Genomic DNA, 19,994 nt, shown 5'->3' with positions numbered 1-19,994 from the left:
TGCACCCCAGCGCCGCCGCTGGAAGGTTCTGCTGCCCGAAGAAATCCGCCGGCGGGACACTGCTTCACAGTCAGCAGGAACCCGCTGGATGTCACACACACAAAAAAAAGGGCAGCTCCTTCCCCTCACCCAGGTCAAAGGCCTCCAAACCAGCTGAGCATAGCTGGGACTAGACGTGCACTCCAGAACAGCACTTCTGGGATAAGGTGCATCTTCCTCATTTTCCCCAGTGAAGGCTGGCAGCATCGCAGCATTGTCAGCCCAGGAGAATAAGCATGTAAACTTGGAGCACAATAGCCCGTTCAGGATTCAGGGCTGGGTTCGGTAGACTCACCAAATAATAGGAGCTGAGCTCTGAACACTGATTGCGATCCAAACCCTGCTCCGACAATTCAAGTATGTTCTGAGGCAAGTCAACTTTTCTGTGACTGTTTGGCCACTTGGGTATATATTGTTCCTATTCTGTCTGTCATTGTAGAAACTGTGAACTGACTTGTACAATGTTTGGCAGTCACCACTATATAAATGCTGTCGCCCAGTATTTAAAGAGAACTGAAGCACTGACGAGGAGACCAAGCCCCTTACCTGCTCAGTCTCTGTGTGCATTTATCCACTCCCTTAGCCATTGCCAGCTCCCCTCCTCCCCACGAAAGAAAGAGGCAGTTACTGGATGGACTTGACCTCTGCTCTTCTTTCAGGAAAAATTTAATATTCTAATGAATACCTAATATCTATTAAGTCCTACTCTGTGGCAATCATATTCTAAATTCTTTACTCATGTACTCTTTCCTTTTTTGTCAAAAGCAAGTTTTTAATTATGAAAAAGCAATGTGATCTAGAAACTGACACACCGGTATCTAATAAAATGACATAGTAGATTTCCTAAATAATTTACAAAGAGCAGAAACTGGTCTTGAGAGATGGCTTGGCGGTTAAGAGCACTGGCTGTTTTTCCAGAGGTCCTGAGTTCAATTCCCAGCAACCACATGGAGGTTCACAACCATCTCTAATGAGATCTGATGCCCTCTTCTGGCCTGCAAGCATGCATGTAGGCAGAACACTGTATACATAATAAATAAATAAATCTTTAAAAAAAAGCAATAAGGAAAGAGAGAAACTGGAGTGTTCCCCTCCCTGCACACCCCAGTTCCCCACACTGAGCTGATAAGTAGGCCCCAAGAGCTCAGGCTTGTACAATATACAAATATCTCCTTTCTTCCTATGGGACCCTGTGGGATCAGGGGTAAAAGTGGCCCCCAAGAATCTCTGCACTGGGAATAAAGGGGGTGGTTTCATGGGATGACTCCTGCAGGGCCTTGATCCAAGTACATTCCTAAAATGGATGACTCTGTGAGGTTGGAAAACAGGGTGCTATGTGAGTCCTCCTGGAGAGCATGGGCAGTTCCCATGACCTCTTCAAGGTCTTCCTAAATCACTCTTGGGCTGTGGCCAGTAGTTATCAATGGGCCCAGATATAGCTGAAACAGAAGGGTTCTGGATCCCTTGTTAGTCAAGTCTTTGTTAGCAGTGGCGTGGAGATGCTGATGAGCCCAGTGCCTCCTCCAGAAGTTCATGGGGTGGGTGGCACGGACATCCTGATGGCTTGGTGGCTGGACAGGGCCTTTCCTGTAGGATGCCTGCTGTCCTCATTCACGAATAAGGGAGACAGTCATGTCACCACTCTCTTCAGCCTTCATGGCTTTGTCCACTTTTTGTGACACCTTCTGGAGATGATGGATTCCAGCCCCCACAGGCTCTAGGTCACTGTCAAGACTCACTGGGAGAGCAGAGAGGTTCTGTGGAGGAACAGGGGCTCCGGAGGGCAGCCTCCCTCCTTAGCCACTGACATCAATGGGCATGTAGACCCATCTGGCCAGAGAGGCGCGGATGTCCCCCGACTCTGGCATCCCAGTTGGCCCTGTATAGCCAAGTGTTCTGGCTCATACTGGGTGGTGAGGACCCTCTGTCCTTTTGGACTCATTTTTTCCTCACTTTCACCTGTGTTCCCATCAGCCACCTGGTGCCACTTTGGCAGGACTCCTGGATTCTCTGGGACATAGCACCCAAGGTGCTTTGGGCTGAGCGAGCTGAAGCCTGAAGATGCTGCTGCTCTGGCTCTGGGGTTTCCAGGCGTTTCCAGGAGGGGCCAGTCCCGAGGTTGAAGCTGACGGCTCTCAGTGGCAGCCTCCTGTGTCTGCACAGGGAGCCCAGGGGACCTGATTCCAGATGGCCCTCAGCAGACCGGGTCACCGCCTTCTCTAGATGTTCCTCCTTTAGGAGTGATTGTCTGTGCATGGAGGCCATCATGCCCTGCCACTGAGACGCCATGTACTTGGTCCAGTCTCCTCTGCCCGCTAGATCCTGAGACCTGAAGATCGACACCTGCTCTTCACCCACCACAGCAGATTTTTCCTACTGTGCTCTTTTATTCAGTCCTATGAACAGGGATTATTTCCGTTGTGAAGATGAGAGAACCAAGGTACAGGCCAATCAGGTGCTTTGTCTGCATAATCCTTTTTCACCCACAATCTGCATTCTCAATACTGCTTCAAAATAGATCTCCACTACTAGTGAGAAGTTAATTGTCTTTAACTCTTTCTTTCTCCTTTTACACCCTGATACAACACAACCCTCACCCAGCCTGTTAGCAAGTCAGCTCTTGATGTGGCAGACCTTAAAGGCAGGGCTGATTTCTGCAGAGACCAGTTAGGTAGGACCCTATGACAGACAATGTTGGGGGACCATGTCACCTGTCCCTCTAGTGTTAGATCTCAGTCTCTCAACTAAATTTTACATAAAAACCCAAATTAACTTTTTTTTTTTTTTATTTTTTTTTTTTTTTTCGAGACAGGGTTTCTCTGTGTAGCTTTGAGCCTTTCCTAGAACTCACTTGGTAGCCCAGGCTGGCCTCAAACTCACAGAGATCCGCTTGGCTCTGCCTCCCAAGTGCTGGGATTAAAGGCGTGCACCACCACCGCCCAGCTAAAATTAACTCATTTTATATTACAGCATTCAGTTATAAGTCATGTTGATACTGAGTGTCCTGGATATCATTGTAAGAATGTGCTTTACATCCAGGTCTTCCTTTCAAAAAATCATGAAAACACCAGCAACCCTAAAATTTGTTAATGGTTTTGACAAACCCATTACCATATGCTTGCTACAAGAAAACATGCAAAGGATGGAGAGCATGATGTTCCCATGATGGAGACTGATGCTGGAATGTGAAGCCCTGTGCACACTGGAAGAGGTTCCTCTCTCTCTCTCAACTCAATTTATTTATTTTAATTGTTTTAATTTCTGGTTTTTCAAGACAGGATTTCTCTGTGTAGTCCTGGCTGTCCTGGAACTCATTCTGTAGACAAGGCAGGCCTTGAATTCAAAAGGCATGCACCACCACCACCCTGCAAGTCTATGTATTGTCGTCATACCTGCTGAGAGTTAACTGTACACAGGACAAGTCTTTCTTTTTTTTTTTTTTTAATTGGGAAACCAATGTAACAAACCCAAACTCATTGAAAATAAACTCAGTAACTAAGCTGCAGGCTCTGTCTCCAACCAGCACCAAAGTCTCTGCTTTGCGTGTTACCAGCTGCTCAAGCCCCAGAAAGGACAACTGTAAGAAACCCAAGCCAACCTCTGGGCCCCTTTCTGCACTGCACCCCCTCCACCCCACCCTTAAATTGACACACATACACCTACATCAGTAGGCTGGTTCTAAGCCAAAGGCAAGAAAAGCAAGGTTCCTGGAATAACAAGGAGTCACTGATATACCCTGACCTGTTCAAAATCCCGTGTTAACAAAGGAAGACAGAATTTAAAAACCAGCTTGCTGGCCCACCCACTTCCCTCCCGAAACCGACCCCAGACAGCAGCCCACATCCCTGATGAGTAACACTGAGAATCTCAGACACCAAGGGCATCCCCAGCTCCTGAGTGGTGACTGCAAAAGGTCCGGAGGTGGAGGTGGGAAGGGCTTGTCCCACCACCCGCTCAGCATTAGTTAGCCAAGTTGCTGCCCTCGGCTTGAGCCTGAGGAGTGAGGGCATGCTTGCAGTCCCTTTCCCCTTCAGAACATAATTGGCTGAAAACCAGTCCTCCTCCCAGAGAGGAACCAGCTCCAGGAGGTCCTTTTCCCACAGCCTGGAAGAAAATTGCCTGTGAGGCTTGGGACAGCTACACCAACTTCTTGGCTTCAAAAAAACTCTTGAGGTGTCGCATCTGCCAGACACCAATGGCCACAAGGATGAGCGTCTGCAGGATGGACCACCACAGTACTCGCTGGTTGGTGCTCTCACTGGTCTGTCGGAAGCGCTCCTCCCGCCACTGTGGGGAAATGAATGGCAAGTCTTAGTCCAGGACTGCTAGAACCACTGAGTTCCCAGCTTGCAAGGATGACCCAGGGCCACCCTCTCTGCCTACATTCCAGCAAGATGCCTGGAAACTACCTTCATCATCAACAGTCAGGTGACTGCCAGCAGACTAATGCATTTCTCCTAAGTCTGTCTGTGCATCTGTCAGGTCCTCACTTGACCCTTCCTGATACCTAGAGAAGAAGTAAGGGGATGGTGACAACCCCAAGGGACAGAGGTGTCCCGGAGTGCTTAGTGTGGATTTCCATCCAGGTCTCTTAAGCTGCTCCTTCAAGATCATCTGTGTCATATATTCAGACTGCAAAGTGGTGGGCTGGATACGTTTTGTTTGGTTCATACAGTAGGTTTTCTTTTTTTCCCCCAGAGCTGAGGACTGAACCCAGAGCCTTGTGCTTGCTAGACAAGTGTTCTACCACTGAGCTAAACTGAGCTGGCCTCAAACTCCCATTGATCCCCCAGCCTCTGCCTCTGGAATGCTGAGATTAAAGGTGTGTGCCACTATGCCTGTCACCACTTAAAAATTAGGAAAACTTCACATAAAAACCTGGATCTTCACCTTTAATCGCAGCACCTCGGAGGCAGAGGCAGGAGGATGTCCGAGTTCGAGGCCAACCTGATCTACAGGTCGAGTTCCAGGACAGCCAGAGCTACACAGAGAAACTTTGTCTGGAAAAATCAACAATCGAAACGAACAAACAAAATCCCTGGACCTTTAGCTCTTATTGTGTGGGTTGGGGATGCTAAAAACTCAGGTTTGCATTTTCTGCAAGGAGGCCCCGGAAGCCACTCTGCAATTCTCCCTGTGTAGATGGGTCGCTGCTCTACAACTCCTTAAGGAAACAGTCATTCATGGTACCTGTCTGGTACGTAGGCACAAATTTAGAGGCTCTTGGTTCTGGCAGCACAGCACCTAGAACCTTTAAAACAGCACCTAAGGTGCTGGTATTAATTGCCATGCTGTTCTTCTGTGAATGTGATTTAGTGTGATGTCAGGCTTTTTTTTTTTTTTTTTTTTTTTTTTTTTTTTTGGTTTTTTGAAACGAGGTTTCTCTGTAGTTTTGGTACCTGTCCTGGATCTCACTCTGTAGACCAGGCTGGCCTCAAACTCAGAGGTCTGCCTGGCTCTGCCTCCCGAGTGCTGGGATTAAAGGTGTGCACCTTTAATCCCAGCTCATCCTTGTGGCCACCACTGCCTGGCTCACTTACAAGGCCTCACACTCTAGACCTGCACTCTGGCCAAGGTAAGTGCCCTGGGGTCCCCTGGCTGAGCCAGCAGGCAGCTCCTGGGAAGCCTCCGTCCCTGCCCCTCACTCACCCGCTGGTAGTTCTGCTCCTTTTGGATCTGCTCCACTTGCTCCACCAGCTGCCGCACTCTCAGCTGCAGCTCGCTCAGCTTGTCTTTGGCGGCAATTTCTGCATAGTCGTTGGCATGTTCGCCCACTTGGATGTCAAGGTGAACCCTCTGGGGATGAAAAGTCGAGACAGGAGAGTCGGGCAGCCCTGCTGCCTCTGAATGTCTGACTGGCAGCTGACCCCTCTGCTTCCCTTCATGTCTTCATTTAGCTCACACACCGAGACCCCACTCAGTGCCACATTTGGGCTCATGAGCTGACTAGTGCTCATACCATTTGTTCTCTGGAACTGTGGCTTCTGCAGAGCAGAAGTACTTCAAAAAGCAAAAACACAGATTTAAAAATTCATGTATTTGTACCAAGTATGGAGACTTTTTTGGTTGTTCTCTAAATCAATTCAGTATGAGATAATAGATGTATATCACTAACATTGCATTAGGAATTCGAAGTGAACTAGAGATGATAAAGTATATGGCCGTATATGTATGCACTGTACTAAAATACACTATTAGGGTCCTAAAGAGTGGTTATAAAGATTGATTAGCCACTATATCCTGTATGTCTACCAGAAATCCAATGGCTTTAAAAGACACAGAATCCAATACCCCTCACACTCACAGTACCAACCGTCCTTTGATCAAGGTATCCTGGCTGAAAGCCTTTAGTCCCACATGGATCCACTTACCAGCATGCCTCCAGCAAAGAGGGAGAACTTGGTAGAATTTGAGTGAAGACAGATCTGGTGCTCACCAGGGGTATGGGAGGTGAATGTGAATCTTCCCTCAGAGCCATACTGCCGGGCCAGGATGACCTGGAGACAGGGGAGAACTTTCAGTCAGTGATGCTGTAGGGAGGCTGGAAAAAAACGGCAATAAAGGCTCTAAGTACCACAAAAGATAGTAAGAAGAGCCTTGGCCACTTTGCAACACTAAAAGATCCCAAGTTACTCAGTAGCAGTTGCCAGCAGGGTTGAAGCATCCAACATCAGGCTAACAAGTGACTACTCCCAGGAAGGACTTCCCTTATTCATTCTTAGCAGTGGCAGTTGGATGCTCATGTTGCTGTTTTGGAAACAGAATCTCATTATGTATCCCTGGCTGGCCTAGGAGTAGATGCCCAGCCTGCCTCTGCCTCCCAGGGACTGGGATTAAATCCATGCTGCACCACGCCCACCTTGTTGCAAGATTTTTTTCTTTCAAGACAGGGTTTCTCTGTGTATCCCTGCCTGTCCTGGAACTCACAGTCACAGAGATCCACCTGCCTCTGTCTCCCGAGTGCTGGGATTATAGGCCTGCGCCACAACTGCCCGGCCACAGCAAATGCTTTTAACTGACGCTGAGACATCTCTCCAGGCCCTTGAGGAAACCAAACTATTTTGTTTTTCATTTTTAAAACATTATTTGTCAAAATTAAAAGGTACTCCTTTTTGGAAGGTGCTCTGTTTTATGAAATTCTGGCTTTAATAACAGCTTTAGTATTAGCAACTTTTGGATATCCATCACTACAATTAACCCACATATCACTAGTATAAAATAAGTGAACTTCCATTTCACAAGCTGGATCAAGGCCAGTAACTGACTTGGAAACACGCAGCAGTCACTGAGAAGTTGAGAACAGCCACCTGTCCAGCAAACGCGGCCCAAGCTCCTAATGAAAATCTGGCATCTTCCCACATCACCGTCTTTCTCACTCAAGCAGATACGGAAACTAACAAAGTACCCCGGAGCTTGCTCGACGCAGGGCCAGCTCACCTTGTCCTCGGGGTCTTTTACCTCCACAAACATGCCAAGCCCAGGGGTGGCTGGCTGGTACTCCTCCCGCTGTTTGTCATACAGCTGTGTCCGGTAATTTCCTGGAGACAGGCGAAAAAGGGAAGATGAGAAGAGCTCGATGCCGCACCGGGTCGGCGGCCGACAGGGCAGGGCCAGGCCAGCTACCCAGGACGGCTCGCTTCCCCCAGCCCCAAGACCACTGACTTGTCCCAAACGCTCCCTTTCGCCCCCGCACCGATGACCATGGTCTCGTCCGGAATTTCCTCAATAAAGCACTTCTTCTCGGTCTCCCCAATGTGGAAATAGAGCGCGCCTCCGCGGGCTGCAAACCACAACAGCAGCAGGAAGGCCCGCATCCCTCTTCCTAGCAAGAGTCCGGGTGGGGTCCCAACAACCCGCACGCCTCGCTCGGCAGCCATCTTGCCCCACCTGCCTGCGCAGGCGCAGGCGGCCAAGCCACGTCGCCCAGCGAAGGCCACCGCGGTGCCTGCCGGGACTGCGAGTTCCCCCGCCTGGACTACAAGTCCCTAGATACCCCACGCCTCCGCGCGGCGGTACCTGATTGGGGCCAGTTTCTACAGGATTCCTATTGGCGTATACAAAAAGGAAGGCTTTCCTTTGATTTTGCTAAACAGCGAGATGACTGATAATGGTTGTCACACTTTGATATACTATGAAACTGAGGCAGGGTTTTGAGGTTGCAGAACGAACATAAGCAGAGGAAAGATTCGAACCAGTAGTAATACAACTCTCCTTCTTCCCCACCCTCTCTCCTTCTTCCCATCCCTCATTACTTTTGTTTATTTTGAGACAGGGTCTTGCTGTGTAACTCTGCCTAACTTGGAACTTACGATGCAAACCCCTCTGGCCTTAAATTTGAGGTGGTCTTCCTGTCTCTGCCTCCCAAGTGCTGGGATTTAAGCATGCAACACTGTGTTCAGCCATCCTACAATCCTTTGTTTATTATCTGCAGGGCCTACACTTTTCCACTAGCATCTTTTACATTTATTTATATCCTTGTATCAAAAACGAACCTCTTGGGGCTGGAGAGATGACTCAGCGGCTAAGAACACTGACTGTTCTTCCAGAGATCCTAAATTCAATCCCATCAACGAGATGGTGGCTCACAACCATCTATAATGAGATCTGGCACCCTCTTCTGGCCTGCAAGTATACATGCAGACAGAATACTGTATGTATAATAAATAAATTTTTTTAAAAAAAAAAATGAACCTCTTATGGACAACATATAATTAAATCATGCCTCTAAAAAGCCATTCTGCCTATTTCTACCTTTTAATTGTAGTTTATGCCACTTATTTAATTTAACCATTGACAGGATTTATAGCTAGCATTTTGTTGTTTCTGTATGCGTTGTGTTTATTGCTCAGCAATGCAATACTTTCATACTTTGTAGCATCTTTTCTTTCCTTTTCTTTTTTTTTCTTTTTGAGACAAAGTCTGACTATGTAACCCTGGCTGGCCTTGAACTCAGAGATCTGTCTACCTCTCCCTAGTGCTGGGACTGAATTAAGCTCTTCACGATTGTAGGGCTCATAAAGGATACAAATCCCTCTGTAGGCCTGAGATTGATGGAGAAAAGGAAAGCAGGGAAGCCCACAAGGCAAAAAGAGAGGTTCAGACAAGAGTGAATAGAAAATTTACTAAACAAGCTGATTGATAGTGCAGAGAGATTCCATGGAGCAGGAGATCGAGAGGGCACCATAGGAAGGCTGTTGGGGAAAAACAGCAGAAAAGCTAGATCTGATCCCCCTTGGATACAGGAGGGCTAAAGACCTAGGTCCACAATACCATTGGAGATCTCCCAGCTGAAGCATTTGTACAAACTGGGGGCCTCAAACAATTCCCTCTATAATCCATGAGAAGCAGCAGCTGCAATAGCAGCAGGGCAGGGCTAGTCTGCATCGGAGCTCAGTCCTGCCGTCACCCAATCTGCCAACCTCATGCCCCATGCTTCCTGTCCTGTGGCCCCATCAGTAGCAGCTGCCTCCTCAGGGGCAGCTGTGTGAGTACAGCTGCTCATTCTACTTCAGAAATGCTTTCTCAGCCCCACCTTAGGTAACTAAAAAATCCAGTGAGGCAAAAGTTGTTTGGACTTCTTGCTAATGCAGTGAGAGCTTCAGCAGGGAAAGGGCTGTCCTATACAGTTTGTTTGGCAACTGTCCCAGACAGAGATGGGGAGCAAGCTTATGACCTGAACCTGAACATGGAGGATCCTAGCTTTTGGGCTGGGGGCGGGGAGAATGTGCTAAAGAACTGCAGAAATAGAAAGGGTGTCCTGACATTGATAAGAGGGTTGGGGTTCAGCCAAGCACTGAAGCATAGTTAAATCCCCGAAACTAAGGGAGGGAAAGTTCTATTTAGACAATGAGATTTGGGAGGTCAAGGAAGCTGGAGAAGGAACATGGAAACATGGGGGAAGTAAGCTGGGCTGAGTCACCAAGTGGTCACCGGGAGCCAGGTCCTCTTGCATAGAGGAAGAAATCCCTTCATCTAGAGATCCGAAAGCAGCTGTTATGGGTGATCCTAGGGGGTGTAAGAAGGGGGTGGGAATGTAGTTGGAATAGACAATGAAATTTGTATTATATAAGACTGTAGCGGGCTGGAGAGATGGCTCAGAGGTTAAGAGCACTGACTACTCTTCCAGAGGTCCTGAGTTCAATTCCCAGCAACCACATGGTGGCTCACAACCATCTATAATGAGATCTGGTACCCTCTTCTGGCCTGCAGTCATACATGTTGTATACATAATAAATAAATAAATCCTTTAAAAAAAAAAAAAAAAAGAGCAAGATCCGACATTAAAAAAAAAAAAAAATTCCAGGAAAGGTGCAAAGCTACACAGAGAAACCCTGTCTCGAAAAAAAAAAAAAAAAGACTGTAGCATGGTGGCACCCACCTTTAAGACCACCACTAGAGAGTCTGAGGCCAGCCAGGTCTATGCAGTTAAGTTCTAGGCCATCCATGGCTATCCAGTGAAGCTCTGTCTCAAAAATAAATAAATAAAAGAATTGGAAGTAGGCTTTGAAATGTAAAGGTGCCCATCATTGTAGGGGCTTTGCAATAGTCCACCATGAAATGCTCTAAGTGTTTGCTACAGTTTGCATCTGAAATGCTCTCACAAGCTCATTTGTTTGAACACTTGGCCTGCACCTGGTGGCACAATCTGTAAAAGTTGTGGCACTTTGGGGACGATGGCTCAGCAGAAGTAGAGCTCAAGTGCAGGCCTTGAAAGTAATGTTTGTGGTCTTTGCTTTTGTGACAGCTCAAGTTTTGTACCTGCTGATCTGCTTACACTCCTGCCTCTTTGATTGGAAATGCTCCAGTTGCCATGCCTTCCTTGTGTTATGGACCATATTCTATGGAGCTGTGACCCCAAATAAGCCTCTCTCCCACTAAGTTGCTTTGTTGGTCACAGAGATGTAAAAGTAACGAAGTGTTGCAGTAATCTAGCAGCGCCACTGTATCAAGGGTAAACAGGAGAATAGTAGTTCTACTAGTACTGGCACCTTGAAGAAATCTTGGGTGGCAATCGTGACTGTTTTCTGTGATTTATAGAGTTGTTTTCTAAGGGGGCTTGACAGCCTTTGCATGACTGTGGTCACAAGACACTTCTGCCACACCTGAAGCTCTTGGTTATTGGGTACTGCAAACAATACATAATAAAGATTAAAGTGGCAGGGATGGGATACTTTCCTTAAGAAAACATATAGATCAGATCAGAGACATATGAGGAACTTATTTACTCAGAAAACAACTTCGTGCAACAAGCATTGTCAGTGGCCCTGTCAGAGGAGCAGCAGGTGGCAATTGAGCTTCAGATCAGCCCAACAGACTGCAAGGCACTGATGGGGAATCTCCGATTGGGAAGGCCCCAAGGGCGTGGGCTCCAGGATACCTCTTGCTCTGCTGTGCCTTTACATGTTTGCTGCTGCCATTTTTCTCTGATATCTGGCATGGTGTGAATGGGTGTGTGTGGGTCCCCACTGCCTTTGATATAGTGTGATTATCCCATGGAAATGTCCCATCCTATTGGGCATAATTTACCTTATTATGAAGATGATTTCTTCTTAAGCAATACTGTTTAACTGAAAGAATGATTTCATACAATGATAGAATTTTGATGATTAAGGATTTTTAACAAATGTAGTAAGGGATTATGATAGAAGTTAGTTTAGTAGAAACATTAATATAGGTAAAATATATGTATTAAAAATAAATATATAGTGTTGCCTCCACCACTAATAAAGCAGGGGCTGCATAGAGTATAAAATAGGAGGGCTGGAGAGGTGGCTCAGAGGTTAAGAGCACTGGCTGTTCTTCCAGAGGTCATGAGTTCAACTCCCAGCAACCACAAGGTGGCTCACAACCATCTGTAATGAGGTCTGGTGCCCTCTTCTGGTGTTCAGGTACATGCAAGCAAGCAGAACACTGTGTATAGATAATAAATAAATAAATCTTTAAAAAGAAATAGGAACAAGGAAGTATCACACAGCTAGAACACATGAGTTTCTATTGAGGAGCTGAATAGACTGTGGCTTAGGTTAATGATTAATAAAAACAATCGAGTCCCAGGAGTCAGGCTATCTCAAGTTCTTTTAATCTTTTGTTGTTGTTTGTTTGTTGTTCGAGACAGGGTTTCTCTGCGTAGCTTTGGAGCCTGTCCTGGAACTTGCTCAGTAGACCAGGCTAGTCATGAACTCACAGAGATCTACCTGCCTCTGCCTCCTGAGTGCTGGGATTAAAGGCGTGGGCCACCACCTCCCAGCTAAATTCTTTTAATCTTAATGTTGGGAAATATATACACAGGTTTCAGTGTGCATTAAGCTAAGAGAAAGCTTTAAACAATTGACTTCATGTAACTAGAAAACACAGAATTGGATGGTTAGTTAACATAATTTGACAGGACTCTAAAACGTAGAAAATAAAACAAGTAACCTGTTTTTCTGGCCATTATAAAAAATACTGCCTAGCCGGGCGGTGGTGGCGTACGCCTTTAATCCCAGCACTTGGGAGGCAGAGGCAGGCGGATCTCTGAGTTCAAGGCCAGCCTGGTCTCCAAAGCGAGTTCCAGGAAAGGCGCAAAGCTACACAGAGAAACCCTGTCTCGAAAAACCAAAAAAAAAAAAAAAAAAAAAAAAAAAAAAAAATACTGCCTATATAAACAGTTATGACTGAAAGGTCCTGATGTGTGAGAACTTTAAAAGAAGAATGTTTAACTGAATGTGGGTTTCTAAGAAAATGTATAAGGATGTGGATAAGAAATATAATAGGGCTGACCTGTTCCAGAAAAATATGTTTTTACGGTAATTATGTAGTAACTGTGTAACTTTCGGTTATGGCAAAAATCCTTCTCTTGTAATGGAGTTGGTATGGGGAATATAAAAAGGGTGTCTGAAAAATAAAAGAGAAGAAGTTTTTATCCCTCAGAAAAGAAGTTTGTTTTTTTCCCCAACTAGGCATCTTGTTCCCAGTCTCTCTGATCTACAGAAGGCTGGACCTTCAGCAAATAAATAAGCCTTTGTATGGCTATTCGAGGTTCAGTCCATCAGAGGTTGGACCTTCCTGCTGCCACACAGGCCTAGAAAATTCATCTTGGAGTGACCTCTTTCTTGGACTGACTGACGAAACACAGAACACTGAACAACTAAGACAGTGCCGATAAAACGAGCGGCTGAGGGGGCTGCGGAGGCGGCTCAGTGTTAGGGGACTTCCTGCTCCTACAGAGGACCCAACATCAATTCCCAGCACCTACGTGGTTCTCAACCAACTGTAACTCCAGTTCCAGGGAGTCTGGTGCCTTCTGACCACTAGGCATGCACATGCTTCACATACACGCATACAAGCAAGACATCCAAACACAGAAAATATGTCCAAAGGACATTTTTTTTTTCCCAAAACAGTTCATTTGTGTTGCCCTGGATGTTCTAGAACTATCTCTATAGACCAGGCTGGTCTCGAACTCACAGAGATGTACTTGCCTCTGCCTCCTAAGTGCTGGGATTAAAGGCATGCGCCACCACCACCCAGCCAAACCACAATTTTTAAATAAAATAAATGTCTAAATGTGGGATGATTCATTGCTTGAGGGCCACTCGGCCCACACCAGTAAAAAAGATACTTTCTGAGAGCCAACCCGGGTCTGCCTGAGGACCTTAGCAACAGCAGCTGAGACATGATCCGGAGATGACCTGGACCAATGAGGCAGCCATGTCACACCAGCAGATGCATATTCACCACATTCCCCCCCCCCTGCCCCCGCCCCGCCAACTGGGAGAGGTGGAGGGTATACAAGGTTTGCCTCTTCCAGGATAAACTGAGCTTGTTTCTACTTTCTCCCAGAGTCTGTGTGGTTTGACTCTGTGCCTACTTGGCCCCCTCCCCCAAAGGGAACAACAGAACCGAACCCTGCAACATCTAAACATAAGGGGATTTCTATGTATGCTGAAACATTAAAAGAATGTTAAAGGAAGCTTTTGCACATGTTACAGTACAAATGAACCTTGAGAACACAGTGCTAAGTAAAAGAAAGCAATCACGCTGGGCTATGGTGGAGAATGACTTTAATCTCAGCACTTGAGAGACAGAGGCAGGTGGATCTCTGTGAGTTCAAGGCTAGCCTTGTCTACAGAGCAAGTTCCAGGACAGCCAGGAATACACACAGAGAAATACTGTCTTGAAAAACCAAAAAAAAAAAAAAAAAAAGCAATCAAAAAAACATATGCTATATGCATATTCATATATATATACTATTTGCATATATATAATATTATATGCAAAATATCTAGAGCCAGGGCTCAAGGAAGAGGGGAGATGTTCCCAGGTGTAAGTGTGAAATGGCAAGAGTTCTGGAAATGTGTTGTACAAATGTGGATGTATTTAATACCATTGAAATATATACTATACACTAGAAGGTTGATATAGTGAATTCTATGTCTATTTTACTAGTCTTTTTTTTTTTTAAGATTTATTTATTTATTATGTATACAGTGTTCAGTTTGCATGTGTCCCTGCAGGCCAGAAGAGGGAGCCAGATCTCATTACAGATGGTTGTGAGCCACCATATGGGTGCTGGGAATTGAACTCAGGACCTCTGGAAGAGCAGCCAGTGTTCTTAACCTCTGAGCCATCTCTCCAGCCCCTAGTCTTTTTTTTAAAGATATATTTATTTATTATGTATACAGTGTTATGCCTACATGCCAGAAGAGGGCACTAGATCAAATTACAAATGGTTCTGAGCCACCATGTGGTTGCTGGGAATTGAACTCAGGACCTCTGGAAGAACAGCCAGTGTTCTTAACCTGTGAACCATCTCTCCAGCCCTTTACTAGTCATTTTTAAATATTAAGAGAAAGGAAGGAAAAAAGAAAGGAAGGAAGAAAGGAAGGAAGGCTGGGTGATACAACAGGATAGGCACTTGGGGAAAAAAAACTCAAAATCTTGAAGCACACAGTACCCTAGGAAGAGCAAAAGACTCAATCTCACAGTATAAACTTGAATTCACAATACAGATTCAAATGCCAACATAATGCTTTCCACTTCCCCAAATTCTTCTCCTCCTTGTCCTGCCTATACTTCCTCCTGCCTGGCTACTGACCAATCAGTGTTTTATTTATTAACCAATTAGAGCAACACATTTGACATACAGAACATCCCACAGCACTTTGGCAATGTTCACTTTATGCCCATAAAGAGAAAATTTCAGCATCAGTACAAGGTACTACAATTTCTGCTGGGTCTATTCCTGCTAATTGACAAACTCTCAATTTCCCTTTTGGAATGAACTAAGAAACCTTTTCTACATACATCTTTAGTTTTTTTACTCTGTTCATATGGTAAAAATATTCATTCTAGGGGTTGGAGATTTAGCTCAGTGGTAGAGCGCTTGCCTAGCAAGTGCAAGGCCTTGGGTTCAGTCTTCAGCTCCAGAAAAAAAAAAAAATCATTCTAAGATATTAACTTCTTTCTCTCTGCATTAAAATTCCTGTAGAGGAATGTGTAGAAGGTAAAAATAACCAGAATGTAATCAAACTCTGGATCCAAATGATCCATATGTGCATCCTATAATTTCTTTTCTACCAAAGCTTCTCTCAGCTTCAACTACTTAAGTCCTTGTCACCTTGTAAGGTTTGAAACAAATTATTCAGTTCTTGAGTTGTTAATGCAATTGTGGGCCATAGCCAGCTAACGTCTCCCATCAATTTTTGAAAGTCAATAAGATTCCATAATTGATCTCTCCTGATTTGAACCTTTTGGGGTTGAATTTTTTGTTGTTGTTATTGGTTTGGTTTGGTTTTTCGAGACAGGGTTTCTCTGTGAACCAGTCCTGGCTTTCCTTGAACTCACTCTGTAGACCAGGCTGGCCTCTGCCTCCTGAGTGCTGGAATTAAAGGCATGCACCACCACTGCCCTGTAGTGGGTAGTCATTCCAGCTTTGATCTGGAAATTCCAACCCCCACTGAGGCTTCGGCAACTGTCATGCCTACAAGGTGGGGCCGAGGGAGGCGCCGAGAGACCCGAGATCTGGATGAGCGAGCGCTCTCTCTGTTCCTGGACCCTAGAAGGTGGAGGTTGACCGAGCAGAGCTCCAGAGAACACCGCTGGACTTCGATACACCTTCCCCAGACCCCACAGCCTACCTTTCCCTTTTTTGTAAGTTATCCACTAAATAAATCTTCCCTTTAACTACATGGAGTGGCCATAATAATTTCACCAATACTGCCCGGTTTAAAGGATTTTGTATATTGATTCAAATTTAAGGAAATTTTTGTTATAACCCAATGTGTATATGTTTTTACTCTTTTTTTTTTTTTTTTTTTTTTTTTTGGTTTTTTGAGACAGGGTTTCTCTGTGTAGCTTTGCACCTTTCCTGGAAATGTTTTTACTCTTGTTTAAAGGATTTTGTATATTAATATACATTTAATGTAATTTTTGTTATAAAATACTGTTTATATGTTCCTACTCTTGTTTAAAGAACTTTTGTATATTAATACAATTTTTTTTTTGTTTTTTTTGAGACAAGGTTCTTCTGTGTAGCTTTTGGGGCCTGTCCTGGAACTCACTGTGTAGACCAGGCTGGCTTCAAACTCAGAGATCCACCTGCCTCTGCCTCCCAAGTGCTGGGATTAAAGGCATGCACCACTTTGGCCTATTGATACAAATTTAAGATTGTTTTGTTACAACATATTGTATATATGATTCTACTCTTGTCTAAGATATTGTACCTATGTAGGTCATTTAAAATATGAGGTAACTTGTTCTCTCTTTGGTGCCAGACCTCCACCATGATGGGTCGCATGCATGCTTCCGGGAAGGGCCTGTCCCAGTCAGCGCTGCCCTACCACGCGTCACCACGTGGCTGAAGCTGATGTCTGATGACGTGAAGGAACAAATTTACAAACTGGCCAAGAAAGGCCTGACTCCCTCCCAAATAGGTGTGATTCTGAGGGACTCTCATGGTGTGGCGCAGGTCCGTTTTGTGACTGGTAATAAAATCCTGAGAATCCTTAAGTCGAAAGTCCTTGCCCCTGACCTCCCTGAGGATCTGTACCATTTGATTAAGAAAGCAGTGGCTGTCTGAAAGCATCTTGAGAGGAACAGAAAGGATAAGGATACTAAATTCTGCCTGATTCTGATAGAGAGCAGAATTCACCAGCTGGCTCGTTACTATAAGACTAAGTGGGTCCTCCCACCCAATTGGAAATATAAGTCATCCACAGCCTCTGCTCTAGTGGCATAAATTCTTGTGTACACAGCAATAAAATCACTTTGAATAAAATAAATAAATAAATAAATAAATAAATAAATAAATAAATAAATAAAAATAAATAAAATATGAGGTAAAATTCTAGTTTTGAAAGCTATTACTATAAACTATTAAGGATATTCAAGAAACATAGGTTAGTAGTTATCTACAACCAAATTTGTAGATATGTTAGGCATGTTTTTGGATCATATAGGGATATATTTTAGATAGATAAATGGTCTTCAAACACTTCAAAGACATATAGAATACAGCATTTAATGTGTTTTGTTAATATAAAGTTTTTCATGACAATGAGACACATCTGCTCCTGGCAGCACAATTTCACTTCATAAAAGGATGGTGGGCATTGAAGAAGCTCCTTAGGGAGTTTGCTTTCATTGTGGCAAGGTTAGCCACTGGGAAAAGAAACTGCTCTGGCCATTGACTGCTGACAATGTGCTATGCAGACCGGACATGCAGGACACACAGGAAAAAAAGACTGTTGAACTTTGCCAAACAAGTCAGGACAGTTCTTCAAAATTCCTGCTTCAGCCAGGCAGTGGTGGCGCATGCCTTTAATACCAGCACTCAGGAGGCAGAGGCAAGCAGATCTCTGTGAGTTTGAGGCCTGCCTGGGCTACAGAATAAGTTCCAGGAAAGGCTCCAAAGCTACACAGAGAAACCCTGTCTCAATACCCGCCCCCCAAAAAATTCCTGCTTCAAAGAAGAGTCTGCCAGATACTCTGCGGGACATAGAGGAATGTGACTGACGAACTTTGCTAATACAAGGCAGTACAGTCCTTGAAATTTACTGCTTCACTGAAAAGTCTGACAGATATTTTAGACATGTAGACTAAAGATGGATGCTCCAACTTTTCAGAGGAACTCCGGGTGACTGTCCAGACAGCAAGATGTCTCTGTTGTTAGGTAACATTATATCCTTCTGGAGGTCTTTGATGGAGTTATAGTTGCAGTTTTCCTTAGTTATGATAGAAAGTAAATTAGGTGTAAAACTTTTAATTCACTAAGAATTATTTTCTCTGAATATGCTAAATACAAATGGTCTGAATATTGTAAATATAATTCTTACTTGATAACTGTTTTTGTTGTTTATAGTTTACTATGTTAAAGTTAAGTCTTTTCTTTTTATTTAGACAAAAAGGAGGAAATGTAGAATATTATTTTAAGATGTGCTACATTTTTTAATGATGTGGAACATTTGTTTCATGATGGAAAGATGTGTTGCATTTGTTTAACTCTGTGAAGCTGTGTTACTTTGCCTGTGTAAAACACCTAATGTTCCAATAAAGAGCTGAATGGCCAATAGCAAGGCAGGAGAAAGGATAGGCGGGGCTGGCAGGCAGAGAGAATAAATAGAAGGAGAAATCTGGGAGAGGAAAGATCAAGGAATAAGAGAGGAAGGAGGAGGACTTCAGGGGCCAGCCACTGAGCCACCCAGCCACCCAGCTATACAGCCAGACATGAAGAAAGAAGGAAAGAAAAAGTCGGGTGGCAGTGGCACACACCTTTAATCCCAGCACTCGGAAAGCAGAGCCAGGCCTGATTTCTGTGAGTTCGAGGCCAGCCTGGTCTACAGAGAGAGCTCTAGGATAGGTACCAAAACTACATGTTGTAACTCTGTCTTGAAGAAAAAAAAGAAGAAGATGAAGAAAGAAAGAAAAGATATACAGAAATAGAGAAAGGTAAAAGCCCTGAGGCCAAAGATAGATGGGATAATTTAAGTTAAGAAGAGCTGGCAAGAAAAAAGGTAAGGGGGCTGGAGAGATGGCTCAGCAGTTAAGAGCACTGACTGCTCTTCCAGAGGACCTGAGTTCAATTCCCAGCACCCACATGGTAGCTAACAACTGTCTGTAACTCCAAGATCTGACACCCTCACACAGACAAAACACTAATGTATATAAAAGAATAATAAATAAATTAAAAAAAAGAAACAAGGTAAGGCTGGCATTTATAATTAAAAATAAGCCTATGTGTGTGATTTACTTAAGAGCTGGGTGATGGGCCCCCCCAAAAGAGCAAAAGAACAAAAACATCAACAATGCCTTTTAATATTTTTCCCAGAAACATACATTAGTCTATGGTTTGTTTCTGAGATTGGAGAAATGTTAATCTGTGTCTTCCATTGCTGCAATAAATCACATCTCCATAAACTCGCTGCTATGTTGAACACATATTGCTTTAATTTTCTTCTCTGTCCTTCTGGCCCTATACATTTGATCTATCTCATGGTTTGTTTTACCTGAGATAAAGTTCCAATCCATAAAAGCTGAACACTTACCTCCTGAAGAGACCAATTTGAATGCCAAGACTCTGGTGCAATTAGTGTTACATCTGCTCCTATGTCTATAAGACCTTTAATTATAATGTCATTTATTCATATTTTAAGCTTTGGTCTTTGATCATGTATAGAAGTTTGCCAAAACATTTGCTCTATGGTTTCTCCTGAAATTTTTGTTTATCTTCTAAAGCTGTTCTGTCAACCAGAGCAGTATGGTTTTTCACAGCAGGCATTAAGTCCTTTAATTGCTCTGAAGAGGAGCTTCCCCCTTGGTGACAGGGAATGACTGAACCAAATTTGACATGGGGACCTGTGAGAGGTGCCCCCAAGATGTTTACCAATGGCAAAGGGTTACCTTGTCTGTCCCTTGTTGATCTGCATTCACTGGTCCAATGTCAGCCTTTGCCGCACATTCTCAATACTCCAGAAGGC

At 44.5% G+C, this 19,994-nt stretch overlaps 1 protein-coding gene and 2 pseudogenes across 1 annotated transcript; 1 reads left to right on the top strand and 2 right to left on the bottom strand.

Annotated features, from left to right (window-relative positions):
* Positions 1–57: 57 nt before the first annotated feature.
* Positions 58–3,309, bottom strand: LOC102903084 (protein PIMREG pseudogene; annotated as a pseudogene).
* Positions 3,310–3,463: 154 nt separating this feature from the next.
* On the bottom strand, positions 3,464–7,955 carry Tmed9 (transmembrane p24 trafficking protein 9). The gene is made up of 5 exons (XM_006976780.4): positions 7,733–7,955; positions 7,477–7,577; positions 6,411–6,536; positions 5,689–5,835; positions 3,464–4,326 (listed from the first exon to the last, which is right to left on the bottom strand). The coding sequence occupies exons 1-5, from the start codon at positions 7,914–7,916 to the stop codon at positions 4,177–4,179; spliced, it is 708 nt and encodes a 235-aa protein (XP_006976842.1). The 5' UTR covers positions 7,917–7,955; the 3' UTR covers positions 3,464–4,176.
* An 8,850-nt stretch (positions 7,956–16,805) lies between these two features.
* LOC102903697 (small ribosomal subunit protein uS15 pseudogene) lies at positions 16,806–17,309 on the top strand (annotated as a pseudogene).
* The last annotated feature ends 2,685 nt before the right edge of the window (positions 17,310–19,994 follow it).

This window comes from Peromyscus maniculatus, chromosome 5 (genome assembly GCF_049852395.1).
Source record: "Peromyscus maniculatus bairdii isolate BWxNUB_F1_BW_parent chromosome 5, HU_Pman_BW_mat_3.1, whole genome shotgun sequence".
NCBI lineage: Eukaryota > Metazoa > Chordata > Mammalia > Rodentia > Cricetidae > Peromyscus > Peromyscus maniculatus.
Note: the sequence above shows the minus strand (reverse complement) of the source record. Positions and strands in the feature narration are given on the sequence as shown.

What these genes read in the sequence shown, in the direction of transcription:
- Tmed9 (XM_006976780.4), bottom strand. Translation starts at nt 7,916, where the DNA reads ATGGCTGCCGAGCGAGGCGTGCGGGTTGTTGGGACCCCACCCGGACTC. An exon ending in GGACGAGACCATGGTCATCG is followed by an intron (nt 7,578 to 7,732) that starts GTGCGGGGGCGA and finishes GCCTGTCTCCAG; the next exon opens with GAAATTACCGGACACAGCTG. An exon ending in TCTTTGCTGGAGGCATGCTG is followed by an intron (nt 5,836 to 6,410) that starts GTAAGTGGATCC and finishes TTTCATCCCCAG; the next exon opens with AGGGTTCACCTTGACATCCA.